At 45.9% G+C, this 9359-nt stretch overlaps 1 protein-coding gene across 1 annotated transcript; it reads left to right on the top strand.

Moving 5' to 3' along the window:
- The first annotated feature begins 1262 nt into the window (after positions 1 to 1262).
- Positions 1263 to 9305, top strand: slc6a13 (solute carrier family 6 member 13). Its single transcript, XM_029154837.2, has 15 exons — positions 1263 to 1405; positions 3402 to 3611; positions 4075 to 4209; positions 4829 to 4969; positions 5206 to 5287; positions 5557 to 5689; positions 5774 to 5908; positions 6020 to 6123; positions 6237 to 6361; positions 6439 to 6551; positions 6643 to 6780; positions 6941 to 7043; positions 7345 to 7445; positions 7600 to 7770; positions 8063 to 9305. The coding sequence occupies exons 1-15, from the start codon at positions 1399 to 1401 to the stop codon at positions 8225 to 8227; spliced, it is 1863 nt and encodes a 620-aa protein (XP_029010670.1). The 5' UTR covers positions 1263 to 1398; the 3' UTR covers positions 8228 to 9305.
- Positions 9306 to 9359: the final 54 nt, after the last annotated feature.

The raw sequence follows: 9359 nt of genomic DNA on the forward strand, positions 1-9359 counted from the left end.
AGATTCTTATTGTTGGGCCTAAAAATCTGAGAGAGACACTATTGAGTCAGATAGCCACCCTGGATGGCATAACATTAGCTTCAGATTCTACTGTGAGGAACCTTGGTGTCATGTTTGACCAGGATCTCTCTTTTACATCATACATTAAACAAATCTCCAGAACCGCCTACTTCCACCTTAGAAATATAGTTAAAATCAGAAGCATCCTCTCTCAGAGCGATGCAGAGAAACTGATCCATGCATTTGTTACCTCTAGGCTGGACTACTGTAACTCCTTACTCATAGAATGTCCTAACAGCTCCTTAAAAAACCTACAGCTCATTCAAAATGCTGCAGCCAGAGTTCTGACAGGACTTAGAAAGAGAGATCACATTTCTCCTACATTAGCTTCTCTGCACTGGCTGCCTGTAAAATGTAGGATAGAATTTAAAATTCTCCTACTCACATACAAAGTACTCAATGATAAAGCTCTTTCTTATCTTAAAGACCTTATAGTTCCTTATGCTCCCAGCAGAACACTTCGTTCTCAGAGCGCTGGGCTACTTGCGGTTCCTAGAGTGTTTAAATGTAGAACAGGGGGCAGAGCTTTTAGCTACCAAGCTCCTCTCCTCTGGAACCAGCTCCCTCTTCAGGTTCGAGAAGCTGACACACTCTCCACCTTTAAGATTAGGCTTAAAACCTTCCTTTTTGATAAAGCTTATAGTTAGAGATGGTTCAGGTCACTGCATCCAGTCCCTGGTCCTACCATCCTGCCTGTGCTCTGTTGTTGCTTGTTGTTGCTTGTTGCTGTTGCTGTGCTTTTCTATCTCTCTATCCTCTCACCCCAACCGGTCGAGGCAGATGGCCGCCCACATCCAGTCTGGTTCTGCTGGAGGTTTCTTCCTCGTTAGAGAGGGAGTTTTTCCTCTCCACTGTTGCTGTCAAATTAAATGCTTGCTGTATGTGGGATTTGTTGGGTTTAGTTGTGTGAGGTTTTAAACCTTACTTTGTAAAGTGCCTTGAAATAACTTTGTTGTGATTTGGCGCTATATAAATAAAATTGAATTGAATTGAATTGAATACGAGTCTGACCAGCGTCTTCCTGCTCTCTGGTTGCGCTCTGAACAGAAAGGCCCTGAGAGAATGTAAGTGTCAAAGGGTTATGCAATCAGCCGACCACGCTGAGACAGCACAGACCTCTAGTGTGCTTTGGGGACTGAGTGTGTGTGGGAGTGTCCGAATGAGACTGGTTGGAGGGGTGGTTTTCTTCAGAGGCACAAGCTCACTCCAGGCTGCTCCAAAGTTGATAGTTTTTCATATCTCCGCCCCTTCATGCATGTTATATAGTGAAACCTGACGCGGCAGCAGGCCTGTATTTGGTGCCCCACGCTCTTCAAGAAACTGTCATTGCACCACATTATGAAAGGTAAGAGTCTTTGAGTCATTTTTAGCCACAAATGGATACAAAGTAACATTATTGTTGCATGGTTTTATAATAATGATAATATTAAAAATCTAAGCCTGCAGTGGTAAGACGTAGCTTTCAAAGGTTGCACACGTGGGATTTAAAGCCTCAGTTGATGTTTGTGATGTAATCAGCAAATGTAACTAAATGTTCTGCTTATCTTGACTTCAGTAAATAAATGTGTAGCAACATTTTGTCAATCAAATAAGAAAATGGTTCATCAAATGCCCAGCGTGAAACATGTTTCATTATTATTTATTACATTATTTCTGAAGTCCATCCCTTCATACTAACAGTGCATATTGTAACTGTAAAGGTTCCTGTACTGGGTGGGTTATTGATTTTCCTACTTCATGCACTAAATCAAATTATGCATTATCCTGCAGTTACATTAACATCAGGAGGCAGAACATTTAAACCCATGAGCTGCACGTTTGTAGAAAGACGAGCCCAGTTCAGTTTGTAAATTCACTTGAAATGACAAATCCACATGTTGAATGATTACCCGCCTGCTGTTTTAGGATTTCATACAATGATTTGCTGGTTTGCTTCATTCATGCTGCTCATATCCATTTGGTTTTACGTTCCCACAGTGCCTTTCTGGTCCAACATTAAACAACAGACAGATAAAATTAGCGATTAGCTTGTGGTAAGCATTTAAACAGCTGAATGCTGGATTCATCCTCCGGTGCCATCATACATGCACAACCTTTATCAACTAGGATCGAGGAACAATCTGAAAGATACATATGCAGCTCAAAGCAGAGAACATCATGTCCAGTCAGCCAACCCTTCACTCATTGAGTCAATAATTCAATAGGTCAGTCTGTCAGTCAGCTTTTCAGAGGTGAACTTGGCTCTGATTTCTGGGATAAAGCTCCACTGGGCCCCAATGAGGCCATTCTGAGTCTTGGCATATGTTCTCACAGTGTATCCCTGCAACGCGCCAAAGCACATGAGGGAAAACCTGCTTTAGCTGCACAGCCCTGCTCCAAATAATGCCGAGATTTACTCGCACATTTTGAAATGACGTGTTTAAACTGAGGAATTCTGGTTTGTGTGCCGAGAGAAGCTGTGAAAAAGTGAAGCAAACTGTGATCTGGCTGCGAGGCCAGCGAGGATCCTCCGCTGCCAGCTCCGAGGACAGGGGCTCCTCGGCTTTTGTTGCACTAAGCCTTCATTCCCACCAAGCACCTTTAGAAAACACTGGCTCTATTTTTACCTCAGGCCACAATTTGGCTCCAGCGCAGGAGATTTTGGCTCTTGAGACGGATCAGACCTCTAACCCCATGGACACGGCACACACAGAGTCATGCTTGTGCTCCACCTCTGCCCTTCGCCAGCGGGAAAACATTCCTAACTGTGGCCTCAGACAAGGTTTTTGACTAAATGGGATTTCCACCTCTGTGTTGTTTTCAGACGTGAGCTGAAGAGCAGACAGCTTTTTGGTCCCGTGACACCACGCAACATGTAACAGATTTATTTGTAAGGAGGTTTAAAATCCAGAGGAAGCGTAGCCGCTTCGGTGCTGCCTTGTGTTCGTGGATTCACACTACACCAGTGACGGTGTTGTGTTTCAGAGAGGAGGCTGACAGAGGTGCTGGTGAGAGGCCTGTTAATGCAACCTGACAGGAGTGAGCACAGTCAGTGAGCTTTGTTTCCTCCAGAGACACATTCTTTCAGCAGCGCTGCTTCCAAAACAAGGTCTGACTGAGATCTTGACAAACATCTCACACGGTGCCGTACTATCAACTTGAGCCACTGTTGACCTCAGCTCAGACCCCAGTTAATGCTTTACATCTCTCATCTTCTGCTTCTGATTTCATTGGCTTGAGCCCGTTGCTACGGCAGCATCATTTTTACTCCAGCCCACCTCCCCATAAGCTTTACAACCTACACACACGCTAGCATCTCTGCTGCACCACAGCCACGTTGTCTTCATCCTTGTGATTCTCAGGGCGCACAGCTGACACGGAGGCCACGTCCAGGGTGGAGCCCTCCAACGGGCACAGCAGGCCGCTGCACATGGTGCCCGGTGCAGAGGAGAAGATGACAGAGAGGGGTCAGTGGGGCAACAAGCTGGAGTTCGTCCTGTCGGTGGCTGGAGAAATCATAGGCCTGGGGAACGTGTGGCGCTTCCCCTACCTCTGTTATAAGAACGGGGGAGGTGAGTGAACAACATGAGGCGACAACATCCGGGCGTGGGAAGCAGTCCAAACACGTAGAAATATGCAACTAATGCAGCTTCCTAGCTTTGATCCGCATTCCTTACATTTAAATGCAGCAGTGGCTGCCTGGTGTCACTTTACACGGTTTAGTATCGAATGACAAACAGCTACGCAAACACAGCGCAGCTTAATAGGGCTCGTGACAGCTACCGTGTGATGCGGTGTGATTGTAAATTAACCTGGGATGAGATGATACTCAGGTCAATATTTAATCTGTTCTGGGATCAGTTGCTCGATGGACGTCATGTTTTGAGTTTGTTTTCATGCTGCTTGTTACTGAATGTTTGACACAGACGATCTTTGAGATATACTTGTATATTAGGAAGCGTTGCATGAACTTTGTTGTCGAGACTCCCTACTAAGCTTGGGATCAAGCTCGTGACCAACCTGTACCTGTGCCAGGTGCCTTCTTCATCCCATACCTCATCTTCCTGTTTGCCTGCGGGATCCCGGTCTTCTTCCTGGAGACGGCTCTGGGCCAATACACCAGTGAGGGAGGAATCACATGCTGGAGGAAGGTCTGCCCTTTGTTTGAAGGTGATCCACAGGCTCTTATTAAACAAGAGTAACTGATTTATATTGATAAGCAACAGCAGTTTAAGTGTTATTGCCTTTACTTTTACTGTCATAATATCATTGAGATGTTTTGTGTGTTTTGTAAATGATTTGTGGCGTGTGTGTGGGAGCATTGATCTTGACCTCATGGTCACAGTATGTGCATTATTCTGAGACAATGAGCTGCCTGTGCAGTGTGGGATGGAAGGAATGTGTAAGTGACATGTACATTTGTGTGGGTCCTCCTGTTTGCAGTCCTTGCAGGATGCGTGTGCGTGTCATACACATGACGTGGGTTTGGTTGTAATTGGTAGAACTCAACCAGGCCTGATATCACATTTCTCTCTGAAGCTAATGAGGCATAATCAGAACCCAGAGAGGTGGAGTTGAGGACGAATCGGGCGCGTAACCCCGTTCTGAAACAAGAGGTCAATTTAATGACTGCTGGTTTGCTCATACACCCGACTGTGATGCAACCGTGGAGTTGAAGGGTGTGATCGGACACATGGAGCTGAACCGTGAGCTTCTCAGGAGCTTCTGTGTCCGTGTGCAGCCAAGTCATTCTCACACAGCGGCGTGGTTTCCCCTCTGTCGGCCGCAGGAGTAGGCTACGCCACCCAGGTGATCGTGGCCCTGCTGAACATCTACTACGTCATCGTCCTTGCCTGGGCCGTCTTCTTCCTCTACCACTCCTTCACCTGGGAGCTGCCCTGGGCCTCCTGCAACAACACCTGGAACACAGGTGAGCCAGACGCCCTGTACTTGTCCTGTTCATCCTGTCATGTATTCGGCTTTCACCCTGTTCCTCTTATTGCTTTATTCCCTTATATTTCGTTTGATGTGTTGCAGCACCGTTTCGCTCCTCTATCTCACTCTTGGCCGCGTTTCTGTGCCTGCGCGTAACTTGGAAACCTCCACGAAAGCTTGGACTGCTTCACAGCGTTCAATGTCTTTTTATTTGTCTTTTGTTCATTCAAGATTCCTGTATGGAATTTCAAAGAGGGAACAGCTCCGTCAGTCACCATGAGAACGCCACCTCTCCTGTCATTGAGTTCTGGGAGTAAGTGCCCAATTCTTCCGCTGTGTCCTCAAATGGCCGCATTTAGTAGCAAAATAGTAGCACATGTAGTCGAATAATACTGTTTTACAAATGTTTGGTAGTTAGATTAGATACAGCCTTCGGCTCAACAGCTTTTTGTTTTGCCACAGGTCCTTTTATGCAATGCTCATAGTCTCATAGTCTCCATTTTGGCTGCATACAGTAAATAAGTGCTCAACTATGTCCTATGTTTCATGTGTGTTGTGTGGCATTGTGTGTGTGTTGCTCAGACGCAGAGTACTGAGAATTTCCTCAGGTATTGATCACATCGGGTCACTGAACTGGGACCTGGTTGTTTGCCTGGCCGTTGCCTGGGTCATCTGCTATTTCTGCATCTGGAAGGGAGTAAAGTCAACGGGGAAGGTGAGGCCTCTGCTCCATTCATGGCCCAGAACTGCTGCACATGCTTCAAACGTGTGGCGACCGAGTTCTACCCTTGTCCTGCAGGTCGTTTACTTCACGGCCACGTTTCCGTACGCAATGTTACTGGTGCTGCTGGTCAGAGGCGTCACCCTGCCGGGAGCCTCCAGGGGGATCCACTTCTACCTCTACCCCGACCTGAGCCGGCTGTCGGACCCGCAGGTGTGTGTGTGTTTTCGGGAGCGTAGACTCTTTGTGGGTCCGTCGCTTCAGGATCTGAGTGTTTAAACGAGCCGGGCAGTTGCGAGTGAGGTTGTTTGTTTTTGACCTGAGGTGTGGATGGATGCCGGGACTCAGATCTTCTTCTCCTACGCCATCTGCCTGGGCTGCCTCACTGCGCTCGGGAGCTACAACAAATACAACAACAACTGCTACAAGTGAACACTCACACTCGCGTCACAATAGGCGGCACCTCCAGCTCTGTTCTGTCTCAGCAGCAGCGTCAGAGTTTTGCTCACGTCCCGCTTCGCTTTGTGCCCTCCGCATGCAGGGATTGCCTGTGCCTCTGCTTCCTGAACAGTGGAACCAGTTTCGTGGCAGGCTTCGCCATCTTCTCCATCCTGGGCTACATGTCCTACGAGCAGAATGTGCCCATCTCAGAAGTGGCTGAATCTGGTTGGTGGTTTAACCTTTCGCTGTATGTCTCATCATGACGTTGTGCCCTGCTGACCAGCGGTGGTGGTTTAACCCAGGTCCAGGTCTAGCCTTCATTGCGTATCCCCGCGCCGTGTCCATGATGCCCTTCTCGCCGCTGTGGGCCTGCTTCTTCTTCATCATGATTGTCTTTTTGGGACTGGACAGTCAGGTGAGCACCTGTTCACCACAGCTCCACCCGTACGCACATTTGAGCCACTAAATCACCCACCTCCACCTTCTGCTGCTCCTCTCCTCCTCAGTTCGTGTGCGTCGAGAGCCTGGTGACGGCCATGATCGACATGTATCCGTCCACGTTCCGCCGCAAGAACCGCCGAGAGCTCTTCATTCTGGCAGTGGCGGTGGTGTCTTTCCTCCTGGGGCTCATCATGCTGACAGAGGTTCGTCTCAGCGACTTCGTGTTTGCAGTTACAGAAAAAAACATTAAATATTGATTGAATGTCAGAATATCGTTTTCAAGTCCCTCTCCATGCCTCGGTGCACAGATAACTGCTGTTGTATGCTGCTCAGCGTTGTGTAAAGTCACGTCTGTCCCCACAGGGAGGAATGTACGTCTTTCAGCTCTTTGACTACTACGCAGCCAGTGGGATGTGTCTGCTTTTTGTGTCTATATTCGAGACGGTTTGCATCGCTTGGATTTATGGTGAGCGTGCTGCACCGGCGCTTTAGGGATGCTTCACACACAAAGCCCTCGCTCGCTCGAGACTCTATTCATTTTTAATCCATGCCAATCCATAAAAATTAGAGGAGGTAGGCACTTTTTTCAATGTTCAAATAGAGCTGTGAGCTCAACATTTCAATAATTGACTAAATCTGACAGAACACAGCAGCACAGAACCTGGACGTGACGTTTTCTCTGCGTCTAGGTAGAGAATCGACAGTGAATCTTGACACGAATGATTGATACAAATTGATTCGATGCCCTCGTCTCGTTCTGATTACAGGTGCCGACCGTTTCTATGACAACATAGAAGACATGATTGGCTACCGCCCCAGTCCTGTCATCAAGTACTGCTGGCTTTTCTTCACCCCTGCAATATGCTTTGTGAGTTTCACATCGTTTCTATTGCAGATTTCTTACTCTCTTGGAAGAACAGCGGCCCCTGGCGGCCAAAAGGACTAGGACTTGTTAAAAGCCTGATCTGGGGTAAATAAAATGAAGAACACATTATTTTCTTAATCATTGTCTATATTTTCAGGGTACATTCGCCTTTGCCTTGATCAAGTACTCACCTCTGAAGTACAACAATGAATATGTCTACCCATGGTGGGGCAACGGGATCGGCTGGGTCCTGGCTCTGTCCTCCATGTTGTGTATCCCAGTCTGGGTGGCAGTGAAGCTGTACTACACGCCTGGAACCTTGCGAGAGGTACCGTTTGTATATAAATGAGCCCTAACCCAATTTATAGCAATAAGATGTTTATTTGTTCAGTGCTATATTACGTCATATCCCTCTGGTACACTAAATCTCAGGGCTGAACTGGGAAGAGCTAACAATTAACACAAACTGGAAAAACGTGAGATCAGGCTTCTTTGCATGTGAATGAGACTCTGCACCTCCTTGCAGTGATTTTCCCCTTAGGCATTAACTGACTAGTCAAACACGTAAAATGACTAATATTTAACAGGTTTCCACCATCTGATATGCTTCTCATTCACAGCGAATTGCTGTTCTGACCACTCCCTCCACTGAGCTACCAAAGACAAAGCAGGAGCAGGAGGAGCTGCTGGCCGTCTTCGCAGCGGACGGTGACAGCCTCCATCAGAGACCGGCTTCTTCTAAGGATGGCTACTCACCCGTTGGTGAGAAGGAGTCGCACTGCTAGAGACCCGTGAACCTTGTAGGGGTCAGAGGTCGTGCTCAGCTATGACTCTGCCTGGCCCAGTCCCATCGCTCTCTCTCTGCTATACCTCACCAGACAAAGTGGCGAAACACGCACAGACGCAGGCTGTAACTGATGGTAAAGCTGCTGAAGTGTTCTCCTTCGTACACTGGCCTCAGAATACAGTAGTACATTATTACTGAGACAATTTTATGGAGAATCGCATTCTATCTCATTCGCTTGTGGCAGAGTCACATGCACGTACTTTTGAACAAATTTGGTCATTGTTGTCACACAGTGGCTGAGCATTTGTGTTTGATTGTGTCTGCTTTCTGAGGAAGCATTTTATCTCTGTTATCTCTTTAATTAGAGATTCTGACACTGACATTCCAGTTACTGATTTTAACAGAAGACGGAGAACCGAACGTGTCACACAGTCACAAAGCACAAAGGTTCTTTTGAATGTGTGTTTAAATGCACTTCCAAAATCTATGCAGAACCTATGATGTATTCAACCCAATTAACATGACAGCTCTGTTTTTACTATATAGCAGTGAGTCAGCATCACAGGATGTCAAAGAATTTGCCTTCAGAATCATATACATAACCAACATGTTTTAATGCAAGATGTTGATTTTAAATTTACATTTAGTTAAACTGACGTGAACTAAGCTCAATTAAGCTTCTCCTGATTTGATGTGTGTATTGCTTTTATTTTGTTTTGCCAGGTTTAGCACATACTACTGTATAATGATATTTAACAAGTTTTGTCATTCTCCTGATTATTAATATGATTTCAGTTGCTTTTGTCTTATTTCTAATGTGAATCATATAAAAAGAAAAATGATTTGCCTGAAGAAGGCTGTTGTGACACTTATAATGTAAGCAAGGATGACTGAAATGGTTCAAGTCTTATTCCAAAATGAACATTTCTCTTTGCCGTATAATAAAGAACTTTAGCTTGTGTTGTTTTGCAAATGAATCTATAATAATTAATTACTGATAGGGAACGCTTTCACATATGTAACTTTTTTATGCTAAAATTATTTTTTATAACTGAATAAAAACATGTTTATTTGAATCACATATTTCATGTCTTTATTTTATGTATATGCCTTTATTATCATTGTCCCCA

This window comes from Betta splendens, chromosome 6, assembly GCF_900634795.4.
Source record: "Betta splendens chromosome 6, fBetSpl5.4, whole genome shotgun sequence".
Lineage (NCBI taxonomy): Eukaryota > Metazoa > Chordata > Actinopteri > Anabantiformes > Osphronemidae > Betta > Betta splendens.